Source organism: Eptatretus burgeri, chromosome 11 (assembly GCF_056783735.1).
Source record: "Eptatretus burgeri isolate ZD-2024b chromosome 11, Ebu_testis_v1, whole genome shotgun sequence".
In the NCBI taxonomy this organism is placed as follows: domain Eukaryota; kingdom Metazoa; phylum Chordata; class Myxini; order Myxiniformes; family Myxinidae; genus Eptatretus; species Eptatretus burgeri.
This window is the reverse complement of record NC_140971.1, coordinates 55,536,051-55,557,570: the sequence shown is the minus strand read 5'-3', so window position 1 is coordinate 55,557,570 and position 21,520 is coordinate 55,536,051. Positions and strand designations below refer to the sequence as shown.

Sequence of the window (21,520 nt, the reverse complement as noted above, 5' to 3'; positions counted from 1 at the left end):
GCTTCGGTTGTTTTACACTGAATGGAAAACTTGTACGGCGGGTATGGTAATTTAGGCTTACTGCAGCACCAGAATGTCAGACATATGATTTTCTTTCAGGTTACAATTGTGGGTGACATCAGGGCAGTTGTCCAACCAATGGGTATAGAGCAGACATACGTACAAAAAAACACTTGCTCCGTTATATATAGTTATCATTTGCACTTGTGATGGTTCTTGCTCTAAAGCACCGCACAGGTGTTTTAAACAACCATGTTGGGCACCGTGTTGCCCAAGGATATGCTCATCCCTCCGTGCTCTGTTGTTCAACTGAATCCCCCTTTTCCAAGCATGCAGGTTTCCTTTTTTCCTCCGTCCCGATTCGTTGCTGCCTCATGATTTAACTTCTTATTTGCTTGTTGTGAATGGTTTTGTGCATGCACATTACAACAGTCACTGCTAATTGAACACTTACTTGCATGTAGTGGGGCAACTTAGCATAACGATTGTGCATTTTGTGAGGAAAGCACCAAATTTGGCACACTAGTGGCCTAACATATTATGAACAGATTTGGATATTGGGCCATCTCAAAATTTTTCATGGCAGTGGAAAATGGCTGCCACAGCCATCAGCGGCTGAATTTGAGATGGCCCAATATCCAAATCTGTTCATATAATAATATGATAGGCTACGAGTGTGCAAAATTTGGTGCTTTCCTCACAAAATGCACAATTGTTATGCTATATTTAGCTAAGTTGCCCCACTTATGTTGCTCTTTCTATTCCCATCATGAGATTTTCAACAAATCCTTATTTTTAAATTCAAGGCTTCATTGAGGGATGGTCATAGCTTATGGCATTTTCACCATTTTAGAAGGTATTTGCGCTTTGTTCCCACAGGTGAACCTTGCAGTGCTTTCACCTTCCACTGTGGGACAGGTAAAGGCTGCATCACTAAAGTCAACCCAGAGTGCGATGGGATATTCGACTGCAATAATGGAATTGATGAACAGAATTGCTGTGAGTCTTGACATCTGCTATTGGTTCACGAAAATATATTTTCACAAAAAAAAACAAGTGACCACTATATTCGTTATTGGTGTGTGTGTCTGTCTGTCTGTTGGGTAGTCGATGTTGTCGAAAAAAAAAAAATCTAAAAAATTTTTTTTGAGATTTTTTTTTTCCAACCCTTATTATTGGCTGTTCTGAGAGCACCCTTATTCTAGACATTTCCATCTGTCTGTCTGTCTGTCCGCGAAACTTTGGTCAAGCCTAGGGGCTAAACCACAACCGCTTCCAATGAAATTTGGGAGGACCAATATTTCTGGGAATGGTGTGCTTTCGAATATGGGACCCCTGGCCCGAGCAACGGCATAGCAACGGCCCTTTAAAGTGGTCAAAAAATCTAACAACAAAAAAAAAAAAATGGAAAAATCGAAGCATAGAGTTCTGTGCATAATCTATCTAGCTCCCTTCATGCCAATTTGCAGCCCTAACAAAAAATATTTGTAGGAGGAGATAGGTTTTGGGCGAGTACATGACGAACATTTCAGAAACTGTTAATTGCGAATATCTCAAAGAGAAAGAGTCTGGTTTTGATGAAACTTGGGTGAAATGTGTACAATGTGGCTAGAATGTACACAAAAATGAACGGTTGCTATATACACCTCTGTTGCTTAGCAACAGCTAAAATATTTTATCATACATCGTACACTTATTGTGGACTGTACAAAAAAATCAATACCTCCGAAACTGGACCTCCGAGGGACCTGTTTTTTTTGTGCCCAAGAGAATGTCTTACAGCATCATACAAAAAAATAAAATCTTTAGCGAATAGATAAATAGAATTACCAGGGCTGCCATTTGTTAGTCTCTTTGGAAACATGCCTGAAATTTCACAAGGTGGGTTTCTGGGCGCAAACTAAGAGGGCTGTGATAATCATATTGTTACGAATTTTGGTCCGCCCGGCGTGCGATCGGTCACGTAACTCAAATCACGACCGCGTCGCCCACCGGAACGGACAATTCAGTCGTGACCCTCCTTGGAACTATCGCCAGGAGCTAGTCACAGGTGGGTCTTTCGACCCCACCACAATCGTGCCAATCGGCCACCCGCGCAGGATAGGGTTGTTCGCCAAACTCGACCTACCTAAGTACCTGCGCGGGTAGTTAACCGGGTGATCGTACCTCGCCGCTGGCCGGCCGAGGACACGAACCGCTTAAGCGGTCCGTTCCGTGCTTCAGTGATAACTGAGCGGTGTTATCGCCGGCCCTGACGGACGTGATTATTTACCAGGTGCTTACACCCTTCTACCAATTCCTTCTGTGATTTAAGATGGAACTTTCAAACAAAGGAAAGGACGCAACGAAACGGGGAACAGTTCGACAAGTACATTTATTCCACACACAGACAAGGCAAGCACATATTCACAGCCATACAGTAAGAATGCAATTTACAAGCAAGCAAGCAAGAACTACAACCGAATAAAGCAATGTTTATTTACATGCACTTAAACAGTTTCTACTTTACAAGACACGGCACCACAACACGCATTCACACAAAGCAAAGGAAAGACCCCCTCAAAGGCAAGGGAGTCAGACTGGGCCCGTGGGCCTAATGCGCATGGAACCTGGATGAGCGACCAGGTCCACGAGACCGAAGGGTCCTACCCGCGCCCTCGTGGCGCGATGGTGGGCAAGCCGCAATGTCAGCGTAGCTGCGCCTGGCTTCGTGCCCCTGGCGTGGTCGGCGAGCTCTCTCCGGCGCTCCCCGTCTGTCTTCCCCATCGGCTTCGAGCTCCGTCTCCCGACTCGACTGCCCCGCCGACACTGCAGACTTGACTTCGTCTCCCGACACTCCGCTGTTGCCACTCCACTGCTCCCACTTGGTTCTCTGCCGACGTACGCGTAACCTGACTTCCTGCCGACGCTGCTGCTGCCACTCCACTGCTCCCACTTGGTTCTCTGTGGACGTACTGCGCACTGACTTCCTGCCGACACTCTGCCGCTGCCACTTCTCTGCTCCCACTTGGTTCTCTGCCGACGTACTGCGCAATTTTCTTCTTCTGCGAGCTCGCGCTTATATAGCCCGGGGGAGGGGCGTATATGCAAATTTCTGTATCACAGCGGGTTCGGAGGCGGGGCTATGCCACCCGATGCTCAGTCATTGGGCGGATGAAAAGGGGGCGTGAAGCATTCCTGATCCGATTTTTGAATGCGAAAAGAACGCATTCACAGCCCATGGCACGACGTGTGGTAGAAAGCCGGAGGTGGTGGGAGTTTGGTTGTTGGCGGGCATCATTTGAGAATGGCGGTGAAGCGATGTTTGCGGGATGGAGTTGTGGAGGTAGAGGCAAAGGTGGTGGTGTTCCGGTGTAGTTGTTTGGGGGCGTTGTTGGTGGTGGCGATTTGGTTGTTGGGGTATGATTGGTCCAAAATAATGATAGAGAAAAGAAAAACGGCTATCTCAAAGGATCGCAGCCCTGTGAACACGGAAATACCCTCTAAACAACGGTGGGGAAATCTAACTACACAATTACTTATCGTCACAACTGATCTCAGGACCCTTTATGGTGTATTGCGAATTTCCACAGCCGTAACAATATTTATTGTGCTAAATTGATTGCTAGCTTGTACATGAATATTGGCTAGTCACGTCGGCCAGCTTTCCATCAATAGCGAGCAGCCATGTCGCCTACCGGCTTGTCAGTATTTAAAATGGCGATTTCAGTTAATACAATGGTGATTTCGATGAAACTTGGTTGGTAGGTTCATACCATGACCGAGTTGTGTGCAAATGAGAACCGTTGCTATGGACACCACCGTTGCCTAGCAACGGGACTTTGAAATTTTTGAAAAATCATAAAAAAATGTATTTTTTCGAAAATCAAAAATCAGGCCACGAGCGACTGTGGGCAGTACATTCAGACATATTGTCAAAAATTTCCAGCCGGATCCTATGAAAATTGTCGGAGAAGATAGACTTTGAATGAACCCTGGTCGGAAACAATAAAAAAACGAAGTTCGTTATATCTCAGAGACTATGAGTCAGATATACATGAAACTGGTATGGTAGGTTCATGGTATGTCCTAGTTATGTGTGAGAAAGAACCGTTGCTATGGACCCCTCCGTTGCCTAACAACGGCCGAAAAACCTCTAAATGTGGGGGTATTTTAATGAAAAAACAATCTGCAGCATTAACCCTTGAAGCTGGAATCATGAATTTTCTTGTGCTTAATCCTCAGGTCATTCCCCATCGAAGGGGCCCATCGCGTCAGGTTCTATTGGGTAGTCGACTACCCATGTCCGCCTTCCGGCTTGTCTGTCTGTCTGTCTGGCTGTCTGTCCCGAGCATCTCCCTGGGTTTTGATCCAATCCTGATAAAATTTTGGTGGGAGCTTTATATTGTTACGGCTGTGGAAATTCACAAACCACCATTCAGGTCCCGTAGGTGAGATATCTCTCATGTGTAGTTAGTTAGCCCAAACCCGTTGTATAGAGGGAATTTATGTGATCCATCCGGGCTGTGACGCTTTGAGTTAGCCATTTTTTCTGTTCAATCTTTTATTTCAAACAAACAGCATCTCAACAACCATGCCATCCCCACCACAGCGCCAACCACACTACAACCACGCCACCTCCACCATCAACGCTACCACATCTTCGCCACTCGCCATTCAGTGGGCCCTGTGCGGTTACGATCTCCAGGAACAAACAAAAACCAACGGCTATGCTCGGGGGGGGGGGGTTCCCGCCTGTTTTCCCGTCGAGGTTCTCCGCGCTCGGTGTGGAGGAGGGGCGATGCAGGGATCAAAGGTGAGAAAGGGTGGGGGCCTCTTTTTGGGGGAATAATTCCCTGGCTCTGAGCCAAGACTGGCTCCCCCGGCCCCCGCACGGCGCGGGGTGGAGGGAAAGCGAGAGGTCACGCCCCCCTTCGAGAGGCTTCTCCAAGAAGCTCGAAGGGAGGCGGGGCCGAAAACGGGGCGGAGCGAAGGGCGGGGCCCCGCACTACAAAAGGCAGACAGGACGGACCTTGAGGGTTGTTGGGTTGGTTGGTCAAGAGTTGGTTGGTCGAGGGTTGGTCTTCATGGTCGTCTTCTGGTTCGAGTCGCGAGCTTGTGGTTCCTGCCTTGCTTCTTTGACCCGTGCGCGAGTGCGGAAAACAGCGCCGAACAAACCCCGACCGGTTCCCCGAAACCCCGTCCGTACAGTCGAGCGGACCACACGAGCGACACGTGGCAGGAGCTCGCGGAGCACGCCGGAGGGGCTCAGAGTTGCGGTCGCCGAAGGAGGACTCGACGCGATCAGGAAAGTCGCACTTCCATTTTCTTTTGGGGTTTGCTGTGAACGTGTGTGTGTGGCGCCAGTCTGGTGAAGTAAAACTGTTAAGTGTTGCCGTGTGCTCGCGTAGTCGGTCGTAGCTCTGCATTGTTGTTGTTGTTTTAAATTGCTTTATGTGTATTCTGTTTGGCTGTATATGTGTGCTCTCCGTGTGCAGCGGAATAAATGTGCATTATGTTGAACTGTTTTCCCGCTTCGCTTCATCTTTTCTTTAATTGAATCTCCATCTTTCTTCACATAACGGGTTCGTCGTGGGCTTAATATGCCCGATAATTAATTGGAACCGTTGAGGCCGACGATAACACTGCTCGGTTATCCCGATAGCACGGAACGGATCGCTTAAGCGGTCGGTGTCTGGAGTCGACCTGCGGCGACGTGCGATCGCCCGGTCTACCATCCGCGTGGGTACTTCGGTAGGTCGAGTTTGGCGAACAACCCTATCCCACGCGGGTGGCCGATTGGCACGATCGTGGTGAGGCCGAAAGGCCCACCCGTGACTAGCTCCCGGCGTTAGTCCGAGAGGGTCACAACAGAATTGTCCGTCCGGTGGGCGACGTGCCGCGATTCGAGTCACGTGGCCGATCGCACGCCGGCGGGCGCGAATTCGCAACAATATCATGATCTTGTGTTTTCCTGAGAATGGGCGTGGTGCACCCATTATGGGCGGAGCCACGCCCAAAAAACATGTGTTGTTAGGAGGTAGCCAATTTCAATTTGCATCTTCTCTTAATTGGTTTGTCGAATCTGACAGGGGTTTCGGTATTTGGTTAGCCCAATGGCACCTGAATAGCCCCACGGAGCTCGATTTTTTTTTTATTTTTGTCCCAAGGTCAAGGTCACGAACTTAGAAAATTGTGAATTTTGACATAAAAATCCATCTTCTCTGAGGAGGTTTGTTGAATCTGGTAGGGGTTTCGGTATTTGGTTAGCCCAATGGCACCTGCATAGCCCCACGGAGCTCGATTTTCATTTTCATCCCAAGGTCAAGGTCACAAGGTCACGAACTTAGAAAATTGCGAATTTTGACATAAAAATCATACGATCAACCAAACTTTGAGAGCTGGGATGACAATATTTTTTATGCATAATCTTGAGGTCATTCCCCACCTAAAGTCTTGAAACCATTTTGCTCTATCTCGAACACCTTGCCCGTGGCACCCTCTTCAAGTTGGTTTTTACGCTGATTTCATCAAAGTATGGATAATCCGAGGAGTGTGAAATGCCATATAGCCTATATGACGTTATATTGTTCCTGGAATGTTCCAGAGGAAGTTTTGCACCAAAGGTCATAATCCTTGACCTTTGACCTTTAAAGTTCACAAAGGTAAAATTTTCAAAGTTGTGGGAATCGAACCGGATTTTCGACCTTCTTCGACGAACTAACTCCAATAAGCTATAGCACTTATCCTGTTTCCTTATTTTAATGTCCACAACATTGTTTTGTGACCTTTAAAGGTTATGCAAAGGTCAAATTTTGAATGTTGCTGAATGAAACCGAGTTTTCGACATTTTGCAGCTAATAACCTGTCACTCGTACCACATCATGTTGATCATTTTTATAACTACGTCAAAAATTAGCACATTGTCTCATCCTTGACTTCTGAAACGATCTACATCGTCAAATACCGCTCGTGAACCAACATCGTCTTCAGACTTGTTATATTTACTTATTTTTTTGTACACAAAGTTGAGGCTTGTGGAGGAGCTCGAAGATAGAAGGGAACAGGATGTAACAGAACAAAAGGAACAGTAGAAAGAGTCGGGTGGGGGAGGGGGGGAGGATAACACACCAACAGCAGGGTTGAGGGACAAACTAGAGGGAGACTTGGACAAATAAGGGATGTGAGGAAGAATGCAGGTTATGGTAGGGTGCACGGGGTGGGCAAGATGAATAGAAGCAGACTCTCAGGAAAGAAAACTGGAAATTTGGAAAGAAAGGAAGAGGTTAATAGGGGTAGTAAAGATAATGGTTTTGGATGGGGGATGATTATCTGAGATGATAGTGAACAGCTGTCTTGAAAACCTGGAAGGAGCAATAAAAATTGAAGAATATGTGGACATTAGTTCCTCAGGCAGGAAAAAAAGAGGAATGAGAGAGTGGAAGTGAGCAGTGATTCTGGATTTTGGGAGTTTTGACAGAACTGGTGGACCGCATTCACTCGGAAGAAACCTGGTGTTTGGGGGAGGAGGGGGAAGCACAGAAAGAGTAGAGGGTACAAGACCAGAAAGGAGGCAATAGAAGGCAGAGAGACCACCGACCTGTCTGCGATGTGAAGGTGATAGGCCCATAGGCTCGGCTTCATTTTAAGGAGATTCCAATACTATTGAAGGCCTTGATTCACATGGCGTAAAGCTGAACAAGATGTGAGGTAAGCGCACCAGCCCAGAAGGGAGAGCAGTACTCCATCAAGCTGCGGATGAAGGCCTTGTAGGTGCGATAGGAGTTCCGATCGCTCAACTGGTGCCAAAGGTGCACCATTCAGAGTGATAAATATTTTGATGTGTTTCCTCTTAGGAAAATAAATAATTATTGTGAATGTCGTTATCAATGTTTTAATTGCAATTTCAATATTTTACTTGTCCCCTTTTACACTGCCCCTCACCTTGTTTCCTTTTGTAGCATGCGGGCACCAATCAATACAGCAACGCATCATCGGAGGTCAGAATTCCATATTGGGCAGGTGGCCATGGCAGGCTGCCATGCACAAATACAACTCGTTCTGTGGTGCAACGCTAATTTCTGATCAGTGGCTCGTCACTGCTGCACATTGCATTCCCTGGTTTGTGTATCAATTCATTACATTATCATTTATTCACTTCACAGGTTCACATGAGAAGTGCTACGCAAGAGAAGCACTTCCACTAGAATTTTTTAATGGGGGGTTTGGGGGAGTGCGTAGGAGACCAAGAATACACAGGCTTAACTTTTCAATTTATTGCAGCACCAAAGGTGCACCACTCTAAGTGATAATAATAACGAAACAAAACATATTCTCGATTTTAAATCAAAATGCTGAACAACACTACAAAAAGTGTAAATATTTTGATAAGTGCTCAGTGATATGAGATTTAGCGGTCAGTACACTTTTGTGTATTAAATATCAATCGTTGAACTTTAATGTAGTGCTTTTGCGTAGCGTGATGTATTTGTGCTTGTGAAGACTACCATGGGTTTTTAACATGTTGTAAAGCAAACACTACACGAATCACTTTTATAACCAAAGATTTTTACTGCATATGAAGTCTTACGTCTGGTTACCACTTCATTGAGTTATCACCTCTTTTAGTACCCATGCTCCAGTGAGCATACCCTGTGCAAATAGCTATTCAAAGTTCATGGCTCCCATGATTATCTCGATGAAAAACTCGATTACAAACTTCCAAACAAATGATGCATTGGGAGGATATATTATTTCCTTGCACAAGAAAAATATTTCTTTCATCTTCACAATATATTTTGTACATTTTGCTTACAATGATCTGTTTGATGATGTCATTTCGATACAACTTACTTTGCTTGCCGCACCCCCACTTTCCCCTACTCACCCTTATTGTTACTTTTCCCAATAATTAAGCCTGCTCCTATTGGATAGGGAAAGGCTTATTGCTGTTGTAGGGTTTGTTTCTACAATTGGAACCCCCAGTTTTGAATTGTACCACAGAGAGTACTAAACTAGGAGTACTAAGGAGTACCAAACCACCATTTAGACATTTTCTTTTCTTGACATTCCAAATTTCCAAACAATCAATTTCCGCGCTGTATCTCGGAGCCAGCTTGGACTTTCAGAATTAAATTTTGCATCAATAATGTGAATATAAAGTATGCGGGGTTGACCTAGACCTAATTGTTAAGGTCATGGCCTCATTAAAGACATTTTAAACCATAACTCGAATGAAGTTTGCCCAATCAGAAAACAATTTTCCTCACAAGATAGGCGAGAGCAAGCCGCATTTAAGCTTAATTTACATTATACCCATCCAGGTTAAAGGTCAAGGTCTTACACCCCTATGAGTACTAAACCACCACTTAGGATTTTCTCCCTTTTTCTGCCTGTGTCTGAGGACTTTCGGAATGAAATTTTGCAAAAGTAATGGCAAAACAAAGTATACGGGGTTGACATTAATTTATTTTGACCTTGACCTATTTTAAGGTCGTAACCCAATTAAAGACATTTTAACATTTTTCACCATAACTCAACTATAGTTTGTCTGATAGGAACAAAATTGGCCTCACGAGGTAGCTCAGAGCAAGGCACATTTAAACATATTTTACATCATACCCCTCTGGTTAAAGGTCAAAGTCATAACCCCGAGGAGTACTAAACCACCATTTGGGATTTTCTCCTTTTTTTCTGCCAAATTCCGAACTGTATCTCGCATTCGGCTGGGACTTCCGGAATGACAATTTGCATCAATAATGGGAATAAAAGGTTTGCATGGTTGAGATTAAAAAAATTGACCTTGACCTAATTTTTAAAGCCGTGACCGAATTATGAACATTTTAACATTCGCCATAACTCAACTATGGTTTGTCTGTTTGAAACGAAATTTCCCTTTCTCGACAGCCAAGAGATAGGTGCATTTACGCTTAATTTACATCATATCCCTCTAAGTTAAATGTCAAGGTCAAATGGTGGTCTGAAAAGAATAATACTTTTTTGGTCATCACTCATTTTTGCCAATGTGAAATTTCAAACATCACTTGGTCTTCGAAAATGTTCTTGCAACGTAATAGCGAACTTGCAGTGATGCTTGATTTGTGCGCTTGACCTACCTTTTTCGAATTGTGACCAAATTAACAAAAATCTTTATATATATATATATATATATATATATATATATATATATATATATATATATATATATATATATATATATATATATATATATATATATATATATATATATATATATATATATATATATATACACACACACACACACACAGTGGGGAGAACAAGTATTTGATACACTGCCGATTTTGCAGTTTTTCCCATTTACAAAGCATGTAGAGGTCTTTAATTTTTATCATAGGTACACTTCAACTGTGAAAGACTGAATCTAAAACAAAAATCCTGAAAATCACATTGCATGATTTCAAAATCATTAATTTGCATGAAATAAGTATTTGATCACCAACCAACCGGTAAGAATTCCGGCTCTCACAGACCTGTTAGTTTTGTCTTTCAGAAGCCCCCCCATTCTCCACTCATTACCTGTATTAACTGCACCTGTTGGAACTCGTTATCTGCATAAAAGACAGCTGTCCACACTCAATCAGACTCCAACCTCTCCACAATGGGCAAGACCAGAGAGCTGTCTAAGGACATCAGGGACAAAATTGTGGACTTGCACATGGCTGGGATGGGCTCCAGGACAATAGGCAAGCAGCTTGGTCAGAAGGCAACAAGTGTTGGCGCAATTATTAGAAAATGGAAGAAGTTCAAGATAACAGTCAATCTCCCTCAGTCTGGGGCTCCATGCAAGATCTCACCTCGTGGAGCCTCAATGATCATGAGAAAGGTGGGGAATCAGCACAGAACTACACGGCAGGACCTGGTCAATGACCTAAAGAGAGCTGGGACCACAGTATCAAAGAAAACCACAAGTAACACACTACGCCGTCATGGATTAAAATCCTGCAGCGCACGCAAGGTCCCTCTGCTCAAGCCAGCGCATGTCCAGGCCCGTCTGAAGTTTGCCAATGACCATCTGGATGATCCAGAGGAGGAATGGGAGAAGGTCATGTGGTCTGATGAGACCAAAATAGAGCTTTTTGGTTTAAACTCCACTCGCCGTGTTTGGAGGAAGAAGAAGGATGAGTACAACCCCAACAACACCATCCCAACCATGAAGCATGGAGGTGGAAACATCATTCTTTGGGGATGCTTTTCTGCATAGGGGACAGGACGACTGCACTGAATTGAGGGGAGGATGGATGGGGCCATGTATCGCGAGATCTTGACCAACAACCTCCTTCCCTCAACAAGAGCATTGAAGATGGGGCGTGGCTGGGTCTTCCAGCATGAGAATGACCCGAAACAGCCAGGGCAACTAAGGAGTGGCTCCGTAAGAAGCATCTCAAGGTCCTGGAGTGACCTAGCCAGTCTCCACACTTGAACCCAATAGAAAATCTTTGGAGGGAGCTGAAAGTCTGTGTTGCCCATCGACAGCCCCGAAACCTGAAGGATCTGGAGAAGATCTGTATGGAGGAGTGGGCCAAAATCCCTGCTGCAGTCTGTGCAAACCTGGTTAAGAACTACAGGAAACGTCTGATCTCTGTAATTGCAAACAAAGGTTTCTGTACCAAATATTAAGTTCTGTTTTTCTCATGTATCAAATACTTATTTCATGCAATAAAATGCAAATTAATTATTTAAAAATCATACAATGTGATTTTCAGGATTTTTGTTTTAGATTCCATCTTTCACAGTTGAAGTGTACCTATGATAAAAACTACAGACCTCGACGTGCTTTGTCAGTAGGAAAACCTGCAAAATCGGCAGTGTATCAAATACTTGTTCTCCCCACTGTATATATGTAACCCAGAGCAAGTTATGGTCAAAAAGGTAATATAAATATAACCTTTTTTATCATAACTTAAATAATTTTCCTCCGATTTACTTAATGTGAGTTTTTTTTTGTCTGGATTGGAGATGGGACACAATTTCTTAATTTACATTCCATCCCTAAATATTGAAGGTCAAGGTCATACGGTGGTCCGAAAAAAATGGCCATCGTTGGATCACAGGCCAAGGGTAAATCGCGGGTGATGGACAAGGGTAATCTGGGGAAGGCTTACCCTTGGCAATCGCTCTGTGATTGCAGATATCTGGGTTCCTTTTCCTTTTAAAAGGACGTAGTGTATAAATTGATGAATATAACCTGAATTTTGCTTTACAAAAGTTATTCGAGCAAACTTATAACATTTAATTTTTGTCAATTTGTTCTTCCATGTAATTGATAAATTTCATAATGTAAAAGAAAGACCACGTGATGTCGAGGAATATGGATATCCCAACTAAGGTGTTGTGAGGAGGAGCGGAGGGCGGAGGAGCTCCTTGTGAGCCAACGGCCATCCATATCTAGTGCCCAACTGTGTCTGCAGACGTCCTCCTGCAGTTGGGTCACTTCTTATTAGGAGGTTGGTGGCAGGATTTGCACTCCGGCCACCGTAAAACCCTTCATTCCGCAAAATGCAAAAACGCAAAAAAATCTGAAAACCCACTCCGTGGGAGTACCTCCTGTGCAGTTTCCCTTCGCAGGGCAGCTCACCGGATGACGGGATTGGGGCAAAGCCTTCGGGACCCCCAATCTTTGATAGGAGGGAAACCACGGGGTAACATCCCTGGGTCAGATTGCGGGAGAGTGTGTCGGAGTGGTGCTGAGGTGTCGTCCACCAGACGGCGGTCTCCTTGGGTTAACCTGAGGCGGTCCCTTCGGGTGGGTGCCTGGAATGTCCTATCCCTAAGAGAGGATGATCACCTGTCTCTGTTATCATCTGAGCTCAAGCGTTTGGACATCGGGATTGCAGCTCTCTCTGAGGTTCGGAGACCGGATTGCGGCGAGATAATGGTGGGTGGTTACACCTACTATTGGTCTGGTCGCTCTGATGGTTACCATACCCAAGGAGTTGCTGTAGCTGTGTCCAATAAGCTGACCCCAATGATAATTGAGGTAACACCGGTCAACGAGCGTATTATGAGATTAAGGATTCGTCACTCCTTAGGTGTCATTTCCCTGGTCTCTGTTTATGCTCCGACTGAGGCGAGTGATCTCACCGTGAAGGATGCATTCTACGCCACACTCGAGTCTGTGGTTGATCAGTGCCCCAGACGAGATACACTTCTAGTCTTGGGGGATTTCAATGCATTGACTGGAACTGATAGGGATGGTTATGAGGTGTGTGTTGGTCCCCATGGGTCAGGAACTATGAACCAGAATGGCACTAAGTTCCTTGACTTTGCAAGAAGTCATGGACTTAGGGTGGCTGGTTCATGGTTTCAGCGCCCACAAGCTCATCGCTGGACTTGGTATTCCAACGCTGGCGGTGTGGCAAAGGAGATTGGCCATGTCCTCATTGACGGTCGTTGGAGGATAATCCAGAACTGCAGGGTCTACCGGAGTGCTCAGTTCCTCAATACTGACCACAGGCTTGTTGTAGCAACTCTAAAGCTGCACCTTAAATCCTGGAGAATGGTACCATCCCAGCCGAGGCTGGATGTTGCCAAGCTCAGGGATGAGAGAGTAGCTGAGGAGTTTGCGAACAGGCTGAGTGGACACTTGGGGGGTCTGGGTGCTTTGGGGGGTCCTGAAGAGTTGTGGAGCGCCTTCAAGACCACCATCCTTGATGTTGCCGGTGGATGCCTTGGAGCTCACCGCAGGGCAAAGAAGAATTTTGTCTCTCAAGGGACACTGGATACCATTGACCAGAGTCGCAGGGCCAGGCTGAATGGCAGAGCTGAGCTGTTCAGGGAGCTGAGGCGTAAAACTGTACGTGCACTGAGGGTGGACAAGGAGGCCTATGTGCGAGGAATCTGTGAGGGGGTAGAGCATCACCTGTGGACAGGTGATTCTCGTCCCGCTTACAGGGGAATTCGCGCATTACGTTCATCCAAGCCCATCCCTCGGAGCACTACAGTTCGAGCAGAGAGTGGTAGGCTCTTGACAGAGGAGTCTGAAGTGAAGGCCCGCTGGGCCGGTTACTTTGAGCGGTTGTACCAGGCTGATCCCCCAACTGTCAAGTTGGACGTCAAGGGTGTTACAATCCCTGTTGCTGACCCTTGAATCAACTGTGGTCCACCTTCGCTTGTGGAAACACGGGCTGCGGTGAACCAGTTGAAACGGGGCAAAGCTCCAGGGATCTGTGGCATCCATGCCAAACTTCTCAAGGCTGGTGGAAATGCTGCACTCGTGTCGTTGCATGCAGTTTTGTGCTCTGCCTGGAACACAGGCATCATCCCAACTGACTGGAAGAGGGGCCTTGTTGTCCCTCTCTGGAAAGGGAAGGGTGATCGCCAAGACTGCAACAACTACCGAGGGGTGACGCTGCTCTCAGTGCCGGGCAAGGTCTTTGCTCGGATAATTCTCGATAGGGTTCGCCACCATCTGCTTGAGCACCAGCGTCCAGAGCAGTCAGGCTTTACACCAAAGAGGTCAACGATTGACCGTATCCTTGCACTTCGTGTCCTCACCGAATGCAGACAAGAGTTTCGGCAGGGGCTGCTTGCAGCCTATGTTGATCTCTGTAAAGCGTTCGATTCAGTGAATCGGGATGTCCTCTGGAGGATTCTTGGTCTTCGTGGGGTGCCACCAAAACTGATCGATCTGATGTCTGAACTCTACTCTGGTACTGAGAGTGCTGTGAAGTGTGGTGGTACCATCTCTGACTTATTTCCAGTTGTTACTGGAGTTCGTCAGGGATGTGTACTTGCCCCCACACTTTTCAGCACCTGTATGGACTGGATTCTAGGGAAGATGTCGGAGAGATCAAGTTGCGGTGCGTCGTTTGGGAATGTCAAGATCTCGGACCTTGACTTTCCAGATGATGCAGTCATCTTGGCGGAGACTTTAGACATCCTCTTGGGGGCCCTCAAGGTGCTGAATGAGGAGTCGGAGCCGTTGGGATTACGGGTTTCTTGGGTCAAAACTAAGATCCAGGCTTTCGGTGACATCTTGGATGCTGCTGTCCTGTCTGTGTCTGTGTGTGTTGAGGATGTTGAGGTCGTGGAGAGATTCACTTACCTTGGCAGTGATATTCATGTCTCTGCTGGCTGCGAGTCAGAGGTCAATAGACGTCTGGGTCGGGCCTGGGGAGTCATGGATTCACTGGATCATGGGGTGTGGCGCTGCCGGTACCTGTGCGGGAGGACGAAAGTCCGAGTCTTCAGGTCCTTGGTACTTCCAGTCTTGCTCTATGGGTGCGAGACTTGGACTCTGACCAAGGATCTGAGACGGAGACTTAATTCCTTTGGTACCAGGTCTCTTCGGAGAATCCTTGGCTATCGCTGGTCGGATTTTGTGTCCAACGAGCGGTTGCTGAGAGAGACTCGGATGAGATTTGTTACCTGCATAGTCCGTGAGCGTCAGCTGCGGCTGTATGGACATGTGGCTCGTTTTCCTGACGCTGATCCTGCTCACCAGATTCTCTCAGCGAGGGAGTCTCATGAGTGGAGGAGGCCAGTGGGTCGACCACGTGCCTCATGGTTGCAACAGGTTGACCATCATCTCAAGGAGATGGGGATGGGCCTGGCATCTGCCTGGGGGATGGCCAGACGGAGGCCCCTGGAGTACCGGCGGAAAGTGGACGCAGCGACGTGCTGTTCTGGCACATGCTCCCATACCTGACCTGACCTGACTAAGGTGTTGCTCAGCCTTTGTCCTGTTGAACCAGGGCTTCCAAGGTGGTGTATGTGTGTGTGTGTGTGTGTGTGTGTGTGTGTGTGTGTGTGTGTCAGGGCATACGATGCGGTGGTGCCATGGGTGGGGCAAATGCCCCCCCCCCAAGCCAGCATAGCTTTTATAATTCAGGCATAAAAGTATCACGATGGCAAAATATCGCGAGATGACAGAAAGGTCAGTGACGTAAAATCTCACGTAAATTGTCACATATTTGATCATTTTTGCAATTACAAATCATAATCATTTTGGGGTTAAAATAGTCGTAAAAAATTGATAAATAACGGATTTATTATACATCTGGCAAGTGGCAGCTCTGCCCGACTCCCGAGGCTGTGCCCACCCCATATACATACACGAGCAGGGTACCTGTCACTGATGGGCTCATCGACATCTCACCTCAAATGAGTGTATATTGGTAGAAACGGGAATTCAGTGTAAATATTCAGTGTTCAGATATCGCAGTAGTTGGAGCTGGTAACCTTGGTAACCTCGTTCCATTCTACCAGCGAACATTTCCAATCCATGCTTGTTGTACCTCCGAAGTACTAATTGGGAGTGAGGGTGATATTATGAAAGCTCGGCTGGGAAACTAAATTCGGCACGTTTTGGGCCTACCGCCTGATGGAAGATCACCAAAGTTCTTTCCATGCCAACCGACCACATACATGCACCTATCCCTCTCTCCATCGCTTCTTCAGTCCCCAACTTGCTGCCTCTTTCTATAATCCCCATAGCTTTGCTTTCGGAAATTTCCATTCAGTATTCCTCACAGTATTTCATTCTGGTTTCCCATTTGATGATGCGGAGGTCATTTGTTTCAGTTTCACTTTTCAACATCAGTTTCACTTTGGGATATCAGTTTCGATTCGTCATCGCATCTTGTGATGCAATGTAAATGGTGCATGAATAACGTCATCAAAAATGATACTTGGGGGAATCTTTTGCAATTTTCTAAAGGGTGTAGAGGGATCTAAAGTAGCTTCTTGGTCTTAAAAGATCAAAAAGGGGTCTAAAGTGTTTTAAGGGTCTTAAGAGTCATAAAGGGGTCTGAAGTGTTTGAAGGATCTAAGGGTCTTAAATGGGTATAAATGTCTAAAGGGGTCTCTAAGGGTGAAAAGAGCAAAAGTGGTCTTAGTTGTCTAAATGGTCTGAAATTGTCCAAATTTCTGAAGTATTGTCGGTATGGATCTATCCTTGCTGAGATGGCGGCAGGTGGCAGCTCGTGTGTTTATAATTTATGAATTGTGAGAAAAAGACAGTGAAAACCCCGATTTAGGTACACCATGGTAAATAATGTGATCCTCTAAAGTTTCGTGTCAATTAACCTTCAGAGCTCAGAGGAGTAAGGAAACAAACAAACAAACAAAGAAAAACATTTCACAAACATACATAGTGTTACGGATCTGGAAACCATTTGCATTCAACATACAGATGTCCCAAAAGTCAGTTATGATGTTAAGTATGTGTGTAGTCAGATCCCTTTCCTTTTTTCTAGTGGGAGAATCAATGGCGTGCGTTGCGATTTATTTTTTAGGTTATTACATCTAATAAACCATCCCATCTGCATGACCCCTTCGGCCCATCACCACCCGCTGGTTGCTCATACCTTGACTTGCCGAGAGGGGGTCTCGCGGTTCCAGTTCTCGGCTCCCACGAATGTTGTAACTCTTGTACGATGACCTTCGTGGTGCTGACACTGTTACTCATCGAGAGCGAAGCCACGTGGAGGAGAAACTGGGATCTCCTGGCAGGGGCCGAGGCCCCACCCCAGAAAGGTGGGCCGGAGGACCCTGCCCAATCAGAGGCGGACAGCGAGGTGCGTTTTCGCCAAGGGCCCCTCCCCGTGGAGAGAAGCCAATAAATCTCCGAGACTCTCTGTAAAAAGGAGTCCGGTCGAGTTTGCTTTCACGGTGGCTGTAAGCAGTCAGTTTTGTTTCATGGTGGCTGTATGGGGTTCTGGAGTTTTAAGGAAGGACAGAGTGACCCTGACCTCCCTCCGTGGACCCCGATTGTTCACAACCCGAGCTCCGCCACAAACCACGAGTCCCTACGTGCGACTGGACCAACGACCTTTGTCAGGTGCCGCATCGTGGAGCATGCCTTTCCTCCGACGGTCAGGTAAACCACCAAACTGACCCCCAGCTTGTCTCTCCACGGCTGCGAGAGTCCGATAAAGACTCTGGGTTTCTTTTCATTTTGTGTGTGTGTGTGTGTGTGTGTGTGTGTGTGTGTGTGTGTGTGTGTGTGTGTGTGTGTGTGTGTGTGTGTGTGTGTGTGTGTGTGTGTGTGTGTGTGTGTCTGCATGTGGGCCTGTCTTTAAGTAGATCTGAATAAGTGTTTTTGCTCATTGTAAATATTCCTTCTTGCACATTCGCGTTAAGTCTTGCCTTTGTCTATTATTGTAAATAAACATTTGTCGAAATATTCCCAGTCCGTTTCCGTCCCTTCTTGAATTGGTCCAGCATGGTTCGGATCTGAGTTTAGGCGGGGTTTTATCCTCGATAATCCGTTCATTCCAGCCGGCACGGCTTTGGCAGTTTCCGCTCGGCTGCACCCGAACCGGAGTTGGTAGTCGGTAGTTGGAACTCTACCGCAGTCGGTAGAGCGACCTGGTTCGAGCAAGACGTGTCGAGGGCATGGTTTCCCCGGTAGTCGAAATCGCATAGTTAATTAGGTAAATTGGTTATAGACAAATAGACCCTACGCTACACAGTTGAGATATTGGCAGCCACGGTCGGCTAAACGACCCGCTGGCTCACGGAGTTATCCGAGCGACGGCCTACAATTCCGGGGAGTTTGGTGGGAGACAAAGCAAGCTTTCCCCACCTATTGGTCGTTCTCGCCACCGACCCCCAGCCCACAATATATATATATATATATATATATATATATATATATATATATATATATATATATATATATATATATATATATATCCATGCCAACCTGACCTTGTATGTATGTATACACACACACACACACACACACACACACACACACACACACACACACACACACACACCTAAATGTCATTGTCTATCATGTATGTTTTTTTTTTCTGTTGCAGGGATATCAGCTCGATAACAATTTACCTGGGAAGACTTAACCGCACTCAGAGTAACAACGAACAGGTGTCACGGAAAGTGAAGCGAGTGATAACTCACCCGAAATACAACCCCAATACAATTGACTATGACGTTGCACTCTTGCATCTGAATCGTTTCGTTAATTTTTCCAGTTTTATTCAACCAGCCTGTCTTCCATCAAGCAGTCACCTGTTTGCAACTGGCCAAAAATGCTGGGTTACTGGCTGGGGAGCGACCAAGTACAAGTATTCATGTAAGTTTCTGATGATTGCCTTATTTCTGCGACGGGTTATACACAGACGCAGTATACTCCTTAGATATATTCATAGCTGCCATGCTACTTGCTAATTTTCCCAGAAATTATTGTGAAATTCAGTAAGTTGCATTTGTTGTTTAAAACTCCATTTTTCGTCAGCAAAAGTAGGGAAAGTGAATAGCTTGATAATGATCAGGGGAGGAGATTGGGACCATACTCTGTGCAGAGCATTGGCGCTGCCTAATCAGTCTCCTTGGCTATTGGGTACAATCCTGGTCGGGTCGCCACTCCGACACAGGATACCAGCAAGCTGGCACTCGTTTTGCTGACCTCGGAAGGATGACAGGCCGAGTTAACCCCACCTGCTATTAATTCAACAGCCGAGCGGGATTTGAACTCAGGACCCGAGGATCCCAAGCCCACCACCCTAACCATTAAACCAACACCGGGCATAATAATGATCAGGCCTGTTGTGAAGTACTTCAGCAGTACTTCCTGTATTTCTGTGACTGAGGAAACATTTTACCTTGTGTGATAAATATATTGCAGATCCATCAACACTTCAGGAGTTGGAAATATCTGTGATAAGTGACCAGAATTGCTCAGATCTCTATTCTACCATCAATGATGTAATCACTCCTCGCATGATGTGTGCTGGATTCATTGAAGGAGGCAAGGATTCCTGCTATGTATGTATACACTCAATACCTTTACTTCCTTTTCACAGTAGCCATGTTCCCATAAAGGCTGCAGTTTATTGAAAGAGATCAGAAATGTGAAAAAGGCAATGAGTAATGGGAGGTTTTGGGTTCATCTCGTATAGTAAAGGGACAGCAGAATTTCTCTCTGAGCAGAAATACGATCTCAGCTCTAAATCTGAGCAGACTGTCTGCTTTGAAATGAAAAGCAAAGGATCTTGGTATAACTTCGTTTTACTAGGTAGAGCGCACACCTCTGCCAGGCTGACCAGTTTATGTTTTATATCCCACTAATAGGCCGGATCTGCATTTGGACCTGAACCAAAATTTAATCGGCTCGTTCTTGTCCCCTACCCAACCCATCCACCAAGTTTCTTCCGAATCTGCACTTAACTTTTTCAGACATCCTGCTCACAGACAGATTAACAGAGATTAAACATAACCTCCGTCCACCTTCGGTGGCGGAGGTAATAAAGACGAAGTCCCACAGCAACAAGAGTGATCGCCTAACAAGGACCAATAGCTTGGAATATTTTTGGATGACCCGCTTTTTTAAACCACATTGAATATTGTTTGCTTGATATAAGTGGTGAATGTACAAGATTCAATGGGAAGAACCGATTTGTGCAGACGCAAATCAGCCCAATAAGATCCGATCGGACTGATGACATCGGCCACTTGTGAAATAACTTTGGCCATTTGTGAGCATTAGAATTGGAAGCTGTACTCATTCTGAGGCTTGTGCATGTTCTTTCCTGCAGGGAGATTCTGGAGGGCCACTTACGTGTCAAAGCCGAGGCACCTGGTTTTTGGCAGGTATCGTCAGCTGGGGTTATGGATGTGCCCTACCCAATTTTCCTGGGGTGTACACTCGTGTGACCAGCGTTGTTGATTGGATCAAACAAAACATGATTGATGTGCAAAACTGAAGACAATGCATTCCAAAAAAAACAGAAGAAATTCTTACCACCTTCACTCAACCCACAAAATCATTCAGTTTTTAAAATTTGCTTATTTGCAGATGCAAACATTCCTTGTTTGTAAATAGTGTTATGCTTATGTACATATATTTACTTCTTATACATTAATCTAAGGCTCATATTGAAGTTTGTACATGAATCACAGACAGAGACCTCATTAGACATCAGTGCATTTTAATGTGAATTGTAAGATTACTTGACAATGGACAAATGCATTGTGGGATTTGAACTGGGATTCGAGCAAGATAACCCATTGGTTCAGATGAGAACACAAAACGTGCCAACCCCATGCATTCTGGCTCAGAGTCCAAAGGGACAAGTTTTATTTATTTGTTTATTTATTGCTTGCCTTCGTGCGAATGAGCAAGGTCAAAATGAGCACTGTTCATTGGAAGCACAGGATTGTACCTCTTACGATTGTGATATTGCTCAAGAAACCACTGCCTAACTTGTATATTGCAACTGATGAAATTGCTTTTCATGTTTAAAAACTTGTTTGCATTTTAATAAATACTAGCAAAATGGCCATTAGTAAATAGTGAATGTGATTATTTGGTGATACACACTCGGTTTATGATGTTGACCGATTACTGACACTGATGTACCTTGTAATGACGATATCCATATCTGGATACTCAATTTTTCTTAAGTAATTCTTCACCATTGAGAGATAGGTGCAAAAACGATATTTCGACTGGTCCCCGGTTTAACGTCCATCCTCAGGACGACTCGCACATGAACACAACGCCCTGTCTGCATAGCATCAATCAGAGTTTATA

At 45.5% G+C, this 21,520-nt stretch overlaps 1 protein-coding gene across 4 annotated transcripts in view; it reads left to right on the top strand.

The window, feature by feature from the left end:
* The window catches only part of LOC147017107 (transmembrane protease serine 6-like), an 85,047-nt gene extending 63,770 nt beyond the window's left edge, over window positions 1-21,277 (top strand). For 3 of the 4 annotated variants that reach the window (XM_085846489.1, XM_085846487.1, XM_085846488.1), the window contains 5 exons: window positions 880-999; window positions 7,941-8,100; window positions 18,789-19,060; window positions 19,613-19,752; window positions 20,523-21,277. In XM_085846489.1, coding sequence (XP_085702615.1) covers window positions 880-999; window positions 7,941-8,100; window positions 18,789-19,060; window positions 19,613-19,752; window positions 20,523-20,690 — 860 coding nt within the window. In that variant the 3' untranslated portion in view covers window positions 20,691-21,277. The remainder of the gene's footprint in view (window positions 1-879; window positions 1,000-7,940; window positions 8,101-18,788; window positions 19,061-19,612; window positions 19,753-20,522) is intronic. The other variant, XM_085846490.1, reaches the window with a different exon arrangement.
* The last annotated feature ends 243 nt before the right edge of the window (window positions 21,278-21,520 follow it).